Source organism: Rattus norvegicus, chromosome 2, assembly GCF_036323735.1.
Source record: "Rattus norvegicus strain BN/NHsdMcwi chromosome 2, GRCr8, whole genome shotgun sequence".
Lineage (NCBI taxonomy): Eukaryota > Metazoa > Chordata > Mammalia > Rodentia > Muridae > Rattus > Rattus norvegicus.
The window spans coordinates 75311856-75328984 of record NC_086020.1 but is presented as its reverse complement, the minus strand read 5'-3'; the positions used below and the strand labels follow the sequence as shown (position 1 = coordinate 75328984).

Here is a 17129-nt window from a genome sequence, read left to right as displayed (position 1 = left end):
AACAAGATTAAATCTGAAGGGGCTTGCAACCCTATAAGAGCAACAATGCCAACCAACCAGAGCTCCCAGGGACTAAACCACTACCCAAAGACTATACATGGACTGACCCTGGGCTCCAGCTACATATATAGCAGAGGATGGCCTTGTTGGGCACCAATGGGAAGAGAAAACCTACGTCCTGCCAAGATTGGACGCCCCCACTGTAGGGGAATGTCAGGGCAGGAATGGAGGGTGTTGGGGAGGGAGGGAGAACACCCTCATAGAAGAAGGGATTATGGACTTAAGGACTGGAAACCAGGAAGGGAATAATATTTGAAATGCAAATAAAAACTGTCCAACAATTTTTTTTTAAAATGGTACAACCCTAATAGAATTTTATACATTAGAAACTATACTAGAGTTTATTTATACTTGACATAAAATTCTGTCTTAGTTTCTTGACTTACCTGTAAGATATATAGCTCTACCCAAATGCTAATTGTGTTTAAATGTTATGTCACTGAGGGTGTGCTGAGGAGAACTGCCATGAAATCCAAATTAAAGCAGTCTGCAGAGGCAGAGAAACATCATCCCCAAAGCCTGCCCTGCCTACGCAAGTTCCTACTCACCCTCACTGCATGTACCCACACATAAACATATGCAACTCTTCACACAGTAAGAAATAAGCATAGATTTAATATTTGTTAACCATAATAGGCATAATAGGAACACTATAGTTTCGAGTACAATTTATGCAGGGTGCCTTTATTTTAACTTATTATTAAGTAAATGAGATATTTTCTTATTTGTAAGCATTTGGCATACAGAACATTAATGAACCGAAGATTTATTTGGGTAAATATGTGTATGAGCTCAGAGATGTATGTGCACAACAGAAAACATAGCACTGTTATATTTTATATGACTATTTCTTCCATCTAGAGACCTGTCTCTTTAAAGTAGAAATTTAGTTTTCTTATATTTAACAAGAACATGATTTATACCCAATCAAATGACAAATGATTTAGAGGAACCAAGGAAATGAGGACCACTTACATCAAACAATAAGGTAGCTCAGATTTTCAACAAAATTTCAGTTGAACCACAGTGTAAATAACCATACATGGTCATTTATCTTTCAACATTTTAAAACCAGGTTGATGAGAATTTTTCCCCAATTATTTAACAATAATATTAAAACTAGAATAATTTGAATACCATATAATTTATATAATATTAATGATGTTTGTTTATAATGTTCAACTTTTAACTTCATTGTTGAAATATTTCACTCGTAGTATAATGAATTTTCTCAAAATGTGTGGACACACGAATGCATTTATATGCATTGCTTTTGTTCATGTATACCTGTCTCTTTGAATGTAGGCTCTACACAGTTTCATATGGGAAAGTAAGAGACACAGAATGTTTCCAGTCTCCTCCTGGCAGTGAATTCGAATGCTGGAACACCTTATGGAAAGGGAGGCAGAATGCCTAGTCAAATCCTCTTATACACATAATCATAAAATTCAATCATAATAACGTAATTGCACTAGGTGCTGAAAGTGTGTTTATGGCTTGATTCTTCTTCGTGGTATGTGCTTCATTAAATATGATTATTAGAAACAAACACAATTCAAACCTTAAAGCTAGTACCAGGCATGTCAAAACTTCTTTTGAATGTTTGAACAAACTAGTCCAAGTAACTAAAAAAAATAGACTGTTGACATCCCTCTTGGTTTTCTTTTGGGGATTTAAGGTAAGCCCTTATTGTAGAAAATACTGCATACTCATGAGGCAGAACTCTGATGATTACAGCAATCTCTGACATGAACATCTGTGGTGTACTTCCTGTGGTGTACAAAAATTACTAGGCTAACTTTCAAAAGCTGTCCTGTCCAACTGCAAAAGTTTTGAAACATGTCTATGACCAGGATGACAAGATTTCTACAAGGGTAAAGTTAGCAACAATCCCTTGATGGTATCTAATAGCAGTCTAATTGTACTGAAGCTTGGCCAACAGAAGGGGACACATATCTGGTGTTAGAAACAGTCAACTTCCCAGGGCTAGAAAGGTCATGGATTTTAGAGAGTAATCTGCTCCCACCAATTTGCTAGACGAGCATAGCTCCCTTTATATTCTTAATCTTATCCTTATAGACATAGAAAAGAGCATCTGCCCTCCCATCATTCAAAAAGACTTCTTTTTACATCAAATAAATAGAACCACAGCAGAAAGAAATGGGTGCAACACATAGATCACCAGACCTTGGGGGGGCGCAATCCAGGCCTAATGGTTACATGGACTATTTATTACACCTCTTTACGTTGCAGGGAATGATTCCTATATAGGAGACAAAGGACTTTTAGAGATTGAATATCAGGAAGCCTAATGTGAAAGATACTCCAAGAAATAACTGCATAAACAATGAACATGCTTATTTGGAACAAGAAAATTTTATGTGTTCTGGATCTCAGCAAAAATAGCAAAAAATCCAACCAACCAATCAATTGGTCAAACAAACAAAAAACTAGACGCACCTAATGACTGATGGGAGAGGAAGAGTTAGGTCCTCACAAGAATGAGCCCCCTGACCTATATCATGAATGAGCACTCTTATTTTTTTTTAATTTATTTAATACTTAATAATAATTCTTTGGTTTCCGGGCAAACATCCCCCTCCCCCCTCCCCTTCCTTATGGGTGTTACCCTCCCAACCCTCCCCCCATTGCCGCCCTCCCCCCAACAGTCTAGTTCGCTGGGGGTTCAGTCTTAGCAGGACCCAGGGCTTCCCCTTCCACTGGTGCTCTTACTAGGATATTCATTGCTACCTATGAGGTCAGAGTCCAGGGTCAGTCCATGTATAGTCTTTAGGTAGTGGCTTAGTCCCTGGAAGCTCTGGTTGCTTGGCATTGTTGTACATATGGGGTCTCGAGCCCCTTCAAGCTCTTCCAGTTCTTTCTCTGATTCCTTCAACGGGGGTCCTATTCTCAGTTCAGTGGTTTGCTGCTGGCATTCGCCTCTGTATTTGCTGTATTCTGGCTGTGTCTCTCAGGAGCGATCTACATCCGGCTCCTGTCAGTCTGCACTTCTTTGCTTCATCCATCTTGTCTAATTGGGTGGCTGTATATGTATGGGCCACATGTGGGGCAGGCTCTGAATGGGTGTTCCTTCTACCTCTGTTTTAATCTTTGCCTCTCTCTTCCCTGCCAAGGGTATTCTTGTTCCCCTTTTAGAGAAGGAGTGAAGCATTCACATTTGGATCATCCGTCTTGAGTTTCATTTGTTCTAGGCATCTAGGGTAATTCAAGCATTTGGGCTAATAGCCACTTATCAGTGAGTGCATACCATGTATGTCTTTCTGTGATTGGGTTAGCTCACTCAGGATGATATTTTCCAGTTCCAACCATTTGCCTACGAATTTCATAAAGCCGTTGTTTTTGATAGCTGAGTAATATTCCATTGTGTAGATGTACCACATTTTCTGTATCCATTCCTCTGTTGAAGGGCATCTGGGTTCTTTCCAGCTTCTGGCTATTATAAATAAGGCTGCGATGAACATAGTGGAGCACGTGTCTTTTTTATATGTTGGGGCATCTTTTGGGTATATGCCCAAGAGAGGTATAGCTGGATAACTAATACCGAGTTGTCTGAGGTGAAACACAACAGAATACACACACACACACACACACACACACACACACACACACACAGACACACACAGAGAGAGAGAGAGAGAGAGAGAGAAATGAGAGAGAGAAAGAGAGACAGACAGACAGACAGACAGAAAGACAGAGAGAGACAGAGACAGAGACAGAGACGGACAGAGACAGACAAATGGACAGAGGCACAGAAGGGAGAGAGAAACTTGAAGGAATTTAGCTAATTGTATTTAGTGTTTATGCATACATACACATAAGCATACACATATCTGTAACATTAATAATAAAGAAAATCTATCAATTTGCTGCCTAGAGGAAGCACTAGAAGGATTGGTACAAGGTAACTGGGGTGAGAGGTTAGGGGAAAGAGAAGGGGCAAATGATGTCATCAAATTTAATTATAAGTGTGCTAAATGAATACATGAATTGATTTTTCTTGGCTACATAATATAATGTTTTAAACGAGACATTCCTGACAGACATCTCTTCCTTGGTCATAGCTACGGGACTTTTGTTTTCCATGAAGGTTCCATGTCAACTGAGTCAGAGTGCATCTCTGACAATCCCTTAGAAACTGTGACAGAGTATATCCTTGTAGGTTCTATGTTAACTGAGAATACATCCATAGAGTATCCATATTGAGTAAGTTATACTACATCCATGAAGATCACATATTATTGGTGAGAATGTGAATTTAGTTTGATCATAATGAACCCACTTTCCCTGATCCTTCCTGAACCTCTCAGCTCTCTTTTCTTTCAGGATGTATTTTAAATTCTTTAAAAATTTGGAACCTCCCAAGAGTCATGTGTTAAATATTTACTTCAGTTGGAAATAGGTAGTTAGTTCACTTATTTTACCATGAAGAATTCACTTAGCAAGGACATGTGCTTTATGTTTTATGTTTGTGTTTTATGTAGTAGAATGAGAAAACAAAAGGCTACTGAGTGTTCGTTCTGATGGTGAGATGAGATAATATTAATATTTACCAGAATGAAGGAAGAGGAAAGAATTCATGTGTTTATCTGAGTTAAAAAAAAGGAGGACACTTAAGAGTGTGGGATTATGGGGTTGGGGATTTAGCTCAGTGGTAGAGCGCTTGCCTAGCAAGCGCAAGGCCCTGGATTCAGTCCGCAGTTCCGAAAAAAAAGAAAAGGGAAAAAGAAAAAAGAAAAAGAAAGAAAAAAAAGAGTGTGGGATTATTATCTTAATTTCTTTAATTAAACATTAGATGGATGAAAGAATGTCTAATTCAGAAAAGTACATCCAAGAAGTCATAGAAGCACCTCATGATAATGTGTATCATATACATATATTTAATTTGTACATACATATACCATGTATACTTCCATATATGCATGAGTACCTGAGCATATATTTAACTAATTCTTAAAAAGTATTAGAATTTTTAACAAATAATTTTCTATCTTTGATAGAAAATTTAAAGTTATATATATATATATATATATATAAATCAAAATGTTTGGAGATATTCTATTAATATAATATTTAATATGTCCTTTATAAGTAGTACATTTTATTTTTTTTTCTTTTTTCTATTTTTCGGAGCTGGGGACTGAACCCAGGGCCTTGCGTTTGCTAGGCAAGCGCTATGCCACTGAGCTAAATCCCCAACCCGCAAGTAGTACATTTTAAATGTTATAGTAATATTTAATGGTAAATTTTAATTGGTATGCATAAACTGATATATTTAGACTGTTTTAGAAAAATAACTATAATTTTAATGGTATTTAATGTCTCTAATTACGAGGAAAAGTAAACCAAAAGGCGAATCATTTTGTTTTATTGACAGATCGCTTGCACAACAATGTACACAAATTCACTAACCTGTTTTAGGATCTACAGAGAAATAAGGTTGTCCTTGCAGGATGCTGTAAACAACTCGAGCACTGTTTCCATATGTGGGGTCATCTGCATCTGTAGCTGTCACCTGTAGTACAGAGGTACCTGTGCATTCAGGAAAACAAATTTTAGTGTGTGATAGTATTTAGCCCAGAACTCATTTGAACCCAATAAAAGGGTTCAATACAATTTCAAAGCAGTGCTATGTCCCATGAAATGTAATTCTCTTTAAATATTCATTTTAATCTTATTTTTCATTTTTGTGCCTGTGTGTGTGTATATGGAGGTACCCACAAAGCCGGAAGATGGCATTGGATATTTGGCACCTGGAGATACAGGCAGTTTTAAGCAACCCAACGTAGGTATTGAAAACTAACCTCGGGTCCTCTAGAATGGCGGTCAATGCTCTTGGCACCCGAGGCACTACTCCAGCCCCCTGAAAATTAATTATTAAATTTGTGTAACAAATATATAGCTTATCTCCTCCCCATGGTACCAAGAATATGTGAACTCAAATAACAATAGTTGCTTGATGTTGTATTATGTCCACACGAGACTATTCTTGGGGATAACAGGGCCCTGAAAACACTTATTTCCTATGTCTAGCTTCTGCCACTGTGAGAGAAAATGCTTCTGTTAGGTAAGCCACCTATTTCCAGAACAGGGAAACAAACAGTGAATTCAGGGTATTGCAGCTTCTGGTGAATAAATGGTCCTGTACTCATTATTGACAGTTGAATTTCAGCAAGACTCTAAACTTAAAAACCAAGAAGAAAAGAATAAATAATTCTCTATGACATTTGATACCAACTATATTGCTGAGCAAAATGAAATAAAAATGAATACTGTCATGTGTTGATTGAATTTGGTTTAGATTAATAGTTTTGGAGAATCGGATATTATTAGTGGTCCACTTCTTGTCATTTAAAAAGAAATTAATTGATAAGTTATATTTGTCATTTTAATGAAAAAACATTATTTTCCTTTAAAATAATGAAAATATCAAGTTTTAAAATATGTTATTGTTATTGTATTTCATTTATGCATGTGTCAGGCAGCAAGTGAGTGTAGGTGAGAACACAAATGTGAGAGATGCTTCCCTCAGCATTTTTTGCTGTCAATAAATATTCTCTTGTACTGGACCCAACAAGTCCTACACTCAAAGCTGTTACCATTGTGTGCATAGTGAAGAGGAATTTCCAAATTTCCAAAGGAAGACAAGTAGAATAAGTTTTAAAATTGAAGTAATCTGAGAATTATTTGCTCTGACTAATACCTATTAAGCTTACAGAACATCCCTTGGCACACTTATTTTTCCTTAAGAAATCCCGCCTAAGTGTATAGAAACCTGTTCTGTTTGCAGAGCACTTCTATTGAAAACAGCAACTCTGGAGACACTGTACTCTGAAGTACATAAGCCGTGTCTCACACAAGTTTTTATTCTCAGTATTTCCTGTGGCAGATTCTTGCTGTTCAGTCTAGGGATTAGTTCCTCTCAGCTGATGTTTCACACAAATCTGAACAGATTTAAATATATGAAAAAAGCTTTCGGAATACCTTCTTTACAATAAAACTTGAGTCCTTTTTCCCTAGGGAATCAGCTGTGTCACTCCTTGCACTTGGCTTCTCTTTGTTCTGATGCTTTTTAAATAGCACACATTTTATCAAGTTGCATATCAATGAGAAGTGATTGAGTGTACTTTTTTGAAAGTCCCTGAAGACCAATTTGACATATTTAATAAGGCATTTTAATACTAAGCAAATACTTTCTGAAATTGCCAACTGTTACATATGACGTGCCAGAGTTCACAACTCTGTTCAAATCCCAAGTGACTCAATACTGAGCAAAAACTTTGGATAAAAAAAGCAGAAGATTTATAAGGCTGAAAGCACTTCTTTGAAGGAAGCTCTTAAGGCTTACATCTTAGAAGACGTGCCAAGGCTTTCAGAGAAAGTAAGAGCCATTAAGACAGTGTAAATTTGGTGCTAAACGAGGACATAGAATTTCAGAAACAAACCAATAGTAATGAAGCTTCATCATTGTATAGTAGGGCCACACTTTATTCATTTAACAGTTATAATTTAAAAACATGTTTAAGGTAACACTTATGAAATATTTGTGATGAATAAAAACAAAAAAATCACTATTTTTGGATCTGGCAGATGGACATATTGCTTACTGCAGAGCTTAATGACCTGAAATATGTTCTCTAAACCCACATGGCGGAAAGAGAACAAATCCTGTAAATTGTCCTATTTCTACCTTATGGTGCTCCATGTCCACATTCATGCTAAACACAACAACACACACACACACACACACACACACACACACACACACACACACACAGAAGCACACAAGACCGCCTGGACACATACAAACACACATTCATGTACACACACACACATTTTATTCTACCTACATGTTAAATAATAAATTGCTACTGTTTTTGTTTTAATTTACATGCTTATTGAAGCATCTCATTTAATATTTCTCATTAGGCAAGTAAGTTTAGTGTTCTCTTCTTTAAATGAGAAAAGTACTCAATACCTTGATATGTATTTTGTTAATGGAATGTAAAGAAGCCATTCCTGTATGCAACTTAATTTAATAATTCAATCAACATATTGAGAATGTTATATCTAATGATACTTACAAAGCTATGATGTTGAGATTTTAAAGAGCCTTACCATTCAAACATATCTATTCTGAAAATAGAACCCTATATAATCAATGACACTACACAATCATAATCACCAGCCTCTCTTTAAACTGTTCCATTTTTTCCTGACATTTTTCTCTTATATGTCCCTTGATGAAACTTAATCAAGTTTCAGGTGCATCTATCTGAATAAAGGCAAGTATATTATCCTACTCTTTAGAAAAAGTGCAACACTATATATATATATATAACTTTATCAATGGACCTCTCGAGCGGTATATCAAGATAAAGTATTTGCTGAATATATGGCTCAGTACTTCATGTCCTACATGAGGGTTTGGGTTCAGTTTCCAATACTAATGTCAGGCATCACTCAACCTCCTGTAACTCAGATCCAAAGGGATCTGATATCTGTAGCCTTGCCTCTCAGAATACTTATAACCACATGCACAATCTACACATAGACAAATACAAGCACACACACATAAAAGTAATAAAAGTACCTCTTAATATAGAGGTAGATGCCATTGTATGACAAAACATGGGCACCATTAACTTTTCATACACCTTTGTACAGTAGGAATGGTTTTCTTCTTTCTACAGAGGAAGTTACTGCATTAAAAATAATGAGGTTAATCTTATGCTCATCATTCTGACTGATTATATAAGTAACATTTTCAAATGCTGAAAGAAAAGTTAATCTGTTGGTCCTTGACTTTCTTCCCCATAATGTAACTCCAGTCATTGGTGTTCTTTGGCAATCATGAGCAACTGAAAAGGGAAAAATGATAAAGCAAGAGATTGTCCAGACATATACTCCTCTCTCTATCTCCCTCTCCTTCCTTTTTCATGAATGGACTTTTGGTGCAGGGCTAATATTTTTTCAATGGTTATATTTCCTTCTTTACGAGTCTTTTCTTATTTTCACTCCCTAGGTCTCATCTATTTGGTGTCATTAAAATATAGCCTTTAGACCGACACTCTTTGCCAGGAGATTATTTTCACTAGCCTCACATTATATCCTTTATTTCCATCCTACATTTTCACAGTTTGTTTTCCATTCTCTGCATTATATTGCTTTTACTGGTAAGGAATTTTTTATTGAACATTGATAGATGTAGAAAGTATTAGCATATCTCTCCCTTAATTTCATCACTTTCATACACTTTGTGCTAACTGTTTAATCACAGAACACAGGCAAAATAGGGTGGTGATCTATAATCTACTGTAATATGATCATTAACATATAAATCTTATGGTTTCTACATTCAAATTATTGAATTATTCAGTGTATTAGGATCAGGCATATATCTTAAGACTTTATCAGTATATGAATAAAAATAATTAACTTTATTTAAAGATATTTTATGATATGGAGAAATCATATTCCCTCACATATTTGAAGTTGAAAAAATACATAAATTTGCCAATCAAATATTGCCATTTTTAGAAAATTTGAATGCTTTAGAAATTACTTTTGAAAGAATTTTTTCTTAAATTAATATGAGTAGAATAAATAAACAAAGTGTCAAAAATAATTCATTGCATATTTAGTGAGTAAATAATCATACAGCAATGTGATAAAAACACATTAGGCTATTATAAGAGAAGGGTACTCATTCTTCTTGTCCATTGGTGATACCTGACTGCAGCAATATCCTGAATGTCCTTATATTTATGATAAGTAACTGCATCCTCATAGTCCCTTTGGTCCCTCAGATAGAAGGAATGCAGACTTTGTAATGTAAACTGTTCAATATCCCAGGTCTCTGAAGCTCATAGGCCCTAGTAGGGAACTGCCTACTTTTCTCATGATAAATCAACATATGGTCAAACTATCTTTTCAATATTTATGTTTACACTTATGTGTTTGCTTTGTTCTCAGCCATAGTCTGAGAATTTGCTTTCTACATTGAGAGCAACCATAATTTACCCAAGTTTTCACCCTCAGAATTATGTCTATAAACATCTCTCCCACTATAATATATACTATATTGTTATTCATTTATGGAGTAATGAATTATTTTGTCTAAGGTTAAATTAGATACTGAATACACAAAAGATGATGGTCAGACAATAGGTACATATAAACTACAGAATCATAATGGGTAGTAATTAGCTTAGCACACTGAGTCATTATCTCTTATTATCTACTGGAGCAAATCCATGAACTAGTTCCACCTGTGAATCAGACTCACAAGAGTTCAGATAATCATTACCAGCTTTGTTCTGTGAAACAAAGAATGTTTCCCCATACAATGGTGTACAAATGGTTAATACTTGATAAATAGCTAATAATTCTGCTTGTTTCTAATTCTCATAGCCAACTTAGGTTCATGCAATGAGTGTCTAAAATTATTCTCTACTCAGTCGCCTGTGATGATATAATTTTATCTGTAAGAAGAAACCTGATTTGAACACACACACACACACACACACACACACACACACACACAATCTCAACCATCAAACTCTGCATGTAAATCAAAAACCACTGAATGAAAAAAATAATATGTCAGCTCCAAAATACAAATCCCATAGTAATAGCCACTATTGAAAATAATGTGGACATAAATGATAAAAGACAAAACCAAAGGAAAAAAATTAAAATAAGAAAAGAAAAATTGAACATGAAAAATAGGGTTTGATTATATTTTAAAGAAAACTTAAACTGGAACTATACTGGAAATAAAAAATTCAAGAAATTAATTATGAACCACAGTGGAAAGCCTCAGTTACAGAATGGATTAGGCTGAAAACCGAACCAGGCATAACTCTAATTACTAGAGTTAGATCACTCAATAAAAGTCACTATAAATTGAGTGGAACATGGGTATCAGTATTTCAAAAAAAAAAAAAAAGAAAGAAAGAAAGAGAGAAGATGTACCATGAATTGCAAAAATAAAACAAAACTATAGTTAAGGCACACAAAATTATCTTCAATAAAATCATATAACAAATTTTCCATACCAGGAAAAAAAGAGATGCCTATCTAGGTACAAGGGACTGACAGAACATAAAGTAGACTAAAAACTAATGAAAGAAAGAAAGAAAGGAAAGGAAAAGGGAAGTAAAGGAAGAAGGAAGAAGGAAGGAAGAAGAAACAATGGGAAAGGAAACTCTCCGTGGGATATTATAGTTGAAACATTAAATCAGACAATAATCAACAATAATGAAATCTGCAGATGGAATAGTTGAATCATTTATAAAGGAAGGAATACTAGAAAAACACTGTATTTACTAAATACACAGAAAAACCTTAAAGCTGGAGAGAATGTAAAGGTTTTCTCTTTGTCATGAGAGACTACAGTTTTGGACTAATATATTTCTGTACAGAGTAAAATTAACTAGTGAATTTGAATAAAATGTAATCTTTCTATTAAAAACCAAATTCATTGGTGAGACCAGAACCAACTCTACAAAGACTTCAAGAAAAACTGCTTCAATCACAAGAGAAAAACAAACACATACAACTGGTCATAGAGGAGAAATAAATATGTTAATACAATTATACAATAACCCTGAAAACACAAGAAAATCAATATTTCATAAATTGACACATATATTTCACTGCCTCTGAAAAACAATAAAAAACACAGAGAAACATATTGGATGCTAAAAATCATTTCTATAGACCATGGGATTTTTTGAATATTGAATATATATTTGACCATAAAATAGCATATAACAACTATAGGAAATTGAAATTGCACCCCGCATTTACACTTAGCAAAATGAAGTAAATCAAATCAATTAAATTAATTATATGGAAGAAACAGAAAATAGTAAGAGAAACAACAAAAAGAAATGGAAACAAAATCCATATCACTAAACAAACTACTAAAGATAGTTGAATCAGGGATAAAATCAAGAAGGAAAATTAAAAATTTCAGAACTAAATTAAAATGAAAACCAAACATGGTAAACTGTATCAGACACAATAATGAGAGTCCTCAGATGAGTTTATAACAGGAAGTGCTAACAATAAAATGAAATATATAGCCTTCTGGTCTCCATCTGCAACCCAGAGATAACACTGTGGCATAGAACTCTAAGAGAGCTGGTCTACCCAGAATGCTGACACACCTAAGATTACAGGCTCACTGCCTCACAGGAGAAACGGGCTCCAGATAAAGACAGCAAGACCAAGTAACACCAGAGATAACCAGATGGCAATAAGCAAGTACAAGAACCTAAGCAACAGAATATCAGGCTACTTGGCATCATCAGAACACATTATCTTACTAGAGCAAGTCCTGGATACCCCAACACACACAAAAAGCAAGATTCAGATTTAAAAACACATCTCGTGATTAGAATAGAGGACTTTAAGAAGAATGTAAATAACTTCCTTAAAGAAATATAGGAGAACACAGGTAAACAGGTAGAAATCTTTAAAGAGGAAACATAAGATCTTTTAAAGAATTATATGAAAACACAATGAAACAGGTGAAGGATTTGAACAAAAGTAATCTGGATCTAAAAATGGAAAAAAAAAACAATAAAGAACTCACAAAGGGAGATAACCCTGGAGATAGAAAACCCAGGAAAGAGATCAGGAGTCATAGATGCAAGCATCTCCAACAGAATACAAGAGATAGAAGAAAGAACCTTGGGTACAGAAGATACAATAGAAAACATTAACACAATAGTCAAAAAATGCACAGAATAAAAAGCTCCTAATCCAAAACATCCAGGAAATTCAGGACAAAACGAGAAGACCAACTTAAGAATAATAGGTATAGAAGAGAGCAAAGATTTACAACTAAAAGAGCCAGCAAATATCTTCAACATAATTATAGAAGAAAACTTACCTAACCTAAAGACAGATATGCCCATGAACATACAAGAAGCCTACAGAACTCAACTAGACTAGACCAGTAAATAAAATTCCTCCTGTCACATAATAAACAAAACACCAAGTGCACAAAACAAAAGAGAATAAGCAGTAAGGAAAAAAAGGTCAAGTAACATAAACAGACCTATCAGAATTACACCAGACTACTCACCAGAGACTATGAAAGCCAGAAGATCCTAGGCAAATGTCATAGAGACACTAAGAGAACAAAAATGCCAGCCCAGACTACTATACCCAGCAAAACTCTTCATAAACATAGAGAAACCAAGATATTCCATGACAACACCACATTTACACAATATCTTTTTACAAATTCATCCAAAGAAAGGATAATAAATAGAGAATTCCAACACAAGGAGGGAAACTACACTCTAGAAAAAGCAAGAAAGTAATCGTCTTGCAACAAACCCTAAAGCAGATACCCACACATATATAATTCCCCCTCTAACAACAGAAATAACAGGAAGCAAGAATAACTTTTAAAATTGATGCATTAAATTCCCCAATAAAAAGGCATAGACTAACAGACTGGATACATAAGGAGGACCCAGCATTTTGCTGCATGCAAGAAATAGACTTGGGGACAAAGACAGACACTAGCTCAGAGGAAAAGGCTGGAAAACAATTTTCCGAACAAATGATCCTAAGATACAAGCTGTAGTAGCCATTCTATTATTGGCATTTAACCAAAGATTATCAGAAAAGATAAGGAAGGACACTCCATATTTATCAACGGGAAAATCCAGCACGATGAAATCTCAATGCAGAATATCTATGCTCCAAAGGCAAGGACACCTACATTCATAAAAGAAACCTTAATAAAGATCAAAGCACACATTGCATCTCACGTAATCATAGTGGGAGACTTCAACACCCTACTCTCGGCAATGGGCAGATCATGGAAACAGAAACTAAACAGAGACACAGAGAAATTAATAGGAGTTATGAACCCAATGGATTTAACGGATACCGATAGGACAATTCATCCTAAAACAAAAGAATATACCTTCTTCTCAGCACATCATGGTACTTTCTCCAAAATTGATTGTATAATTGATGGCAAAACAGGCCTCAACAGATACAAGAAGATTGAAATAATCTCAACATCCTATCAGAACACTATGGACTAAGGCTGGTCTTCAATAACAACACAGATGACTGGAAGACCACAGACACATGAAAGTTGAATAACACTCTACTCAATGATAACTTGGTAAAGTTAGAAATAAAGAAATTAAAGACCTATCAGAATTTAACGACAATGAAGGTACAACATACCCAAACTCTTGGAACTCAATGAAAACAGTGCTAACTGGAAAACTCATAGCTCTGAGTGCCTCCAAAAAAAAAAAAAACTGGAGAGAGCATACACTTGCACACCTAAAAGCTTTAGAACAGAAAGAAGTAAATGCACCCAAGAGGAGCAGAAGGTAAGAAATAAACTCAGGACTGAAATAAACCAAGAGAAACAAAAAGAACTATACAAAAAGTAAACAAAACTGAGAGCTGGTTCTTTGAGAAAATCAACAAAACAGAAAAACCCTTAGCCAGACTAACCAGAGGTCACAGAGAGTACATCCAATTTAACAAAATCATAAATGAAAAGGGAGACATAACAACAGAATCTGAGGAAAAAAAATCATCAGATCCTACTACAAAAACCTATATTCAAAAAACTAGAAAATGTGGATGAAATGGACAATTTTCTAGACAGATACCAGGGACCAAAGTTAAATAAGAATCAAATAAATCATCTAAACAGTGCCATAACTCCTAAAAATTAGAAGCAGTCATTAAAATAATCCCGACCATAAAAGCCTAAGATCAAATTAGTTTAGTGGGAATACTATCAGACCTTCATAAAAGACCTCCCACCAGTACTGTCCAAACTATTGTACAAAATAGAAACAGAAGGATCAATACTGAATTCATTCATTGAAGCCACAATTATGCTAATACCTAACCACAAAAAGACATAACAAAGAAAGAGAACTTCAGACCAATTTTAATTATGAATATCAATGCCAAAATAATAAAATTCTCACAAACCAAATCCAACATTGATCATTCAACATAATCAAGTAACTTTCATCAGGGGGATTCAGGGATTGTTCAATATATGGAAATCCAGCAACGTAATCCACTATATAAACAAACTTAAAGGAAAAAAAAAACACATGATCATTTCCTTAGATGCTGAGGAAGCATTGACAAAATTCAAAACCCCTTCATATTAAAAGTCCTGGAAAGATCAAGAATTCAAGGCCCATATCTAATCATAGTAAAAGCAATATACAGCAAACCAGTATCCAACATCAAAATAAATGGAGAGGAACTTGAAGCAATTCCACTAAGTTCAAGGACTAGACAAGGCTGACAACTCGCTTCCTACCTATTCAATATACTACTTGAAGTCTGAGCCACTTAGACAACAAAGAGAGGTCAAAGGGATATAAATTGGAAAGGAAGAAATCAATATATTGCTATTTACAGATGATATGATAGTACATTTAAGTGACTAGAAAAATTTGTTTACCACTGATAAACCGCCTCAGCAATGTGACTGGGTATAAAATTAACTCAGTAGCCTTTCTCTACTCAAAGATAAACAGGCTGAGAAAGATATTAATCAAACCATGAGACTGGAAAAAGATCTTTACCAATTCTAAACACAAAAGAGGGCTAATATCCAATATTACAAAGAATTCAAGACGTTAGACTCCAGAGAATCAAATAACCCTATTAAAAATGGGGTGCAGAGCTAATCAATTAATTCTCAACTGAGGAATATGGAATGGCTTCAGAGTACCTAAAGAAATGTTCAACATCTTTAGTCATCAGGGAAATACCAATCAAACAAACAAACAAACAAACAAACAAACAAACTGAGATTCAACCTCACACCAGGAATCATGGTTAAGATCAAAACCTCAGGTGAAAGCAGATGATGCCACTGCTCCTTTGTTGGTGGTTTGCAAGCTGGTACAACCACTGTGAAAATCAGTATGGTGGTTCCTCAGAAAATTGGGAATTGCACTACCTGAGGACCCAGCTATACCACTCCTGGAATATACCCAAAAGATGCTCCAACATTTAACATGGACACTTGCTCCACTATGTTCATAGAAACCTTATTTATAATAGACAGGTTCTGGAAAGAACCCAGATGTCCTTCAACAGAAAAATGGATACATTCAAATGTGGTACATCTACACAATGGATACTACTCTGCTGTTAAAAACAATGACTTCAGCAAATTCTTAGGCACATGGATGGAATTAAGAAATATCGTCCTGAGTGTGGGAATCCAGTTACAAAGGATGGTATGCACATGGTATGCACTCACTGATGAGTGGATATTAGCCCCAAAGCTCAGAATACCCAAGATATAATTTACAGATCACATGAAGCTCAAGAAGGAAGATTAAAATGTGGATGCTTCAGCCTTTTTTAGAAAGGGAACAAAATAATCAAGGGAGGAAATATGGGGAGAATGTTTGGAGTAGAGACTGAAGGAAAGGGCATCTAGAGATTGTCCCACTTGGGCATCCAGTCCATATATAGCCACCAAACCCAGACAATATTTCTAAAGCCAGAAAGTACTTGCTGACAGATGCCTGATATACCTGTCTCTTGAGAGGCTCTGTCAGATCCTGACAAATACAGAGGCAGATGCTCATAGCTAACCATTGGACTAAGCACGGGTTTGCTAATGGAGAAGTTAGAGAAAGGACTGAAGGAGCAGAAGGGGTTTGCAACCCCATAGGAAGAACAAAAATATCAACGAATCTAACTCCCCAGAGCTCCCAGGGACTAAACCACCAACCAAAGTGTACACTTGGAGGGACCCATGGCTACAGTGACATATGTAGCAAGAATGGCCTTGTGCATTAATGGTAGGAAAGGCCTTTGGTCCTGTGAAGGCTTGATGCTACAGCATAGGGGAATGCCATGGCAGTGACATAAGAGCAGGTGGTTGGGTGGGGGAACACTCTCATAGAAGTAGGGGGAGGGAGAATGGGATAGGAGGTTTCCGAGGGAAAGGGGATAACATTTGAAATGTTAATATATAAAATATCTAATAAAAATGTTTAAAAGAAGTG

General features: G+C 35.5%; 1 protein-coding gene across 9 annotated transcripts in view; it reads right to left on the bottom strand.

Annotated features, from left to right (window-relative positions):
* Cdh18 (cadherin 18) overlaps nt 1–17129 on the bottom strand; it is a 1002040-nt gene that overhangs the window by 221736 nt on the left and 763175 nt on the right. For all 9 annotated transcript variants that reach the window (XM_017591202.3, XM_017591201.3, XM_017591200.3 and 6 more), the window contains 1 exon segment: nt 5491–5610. In XM_017591202.3, the coding sequence (XP_017446691.1) occupies nt 5491–5610 (120 nt within the window).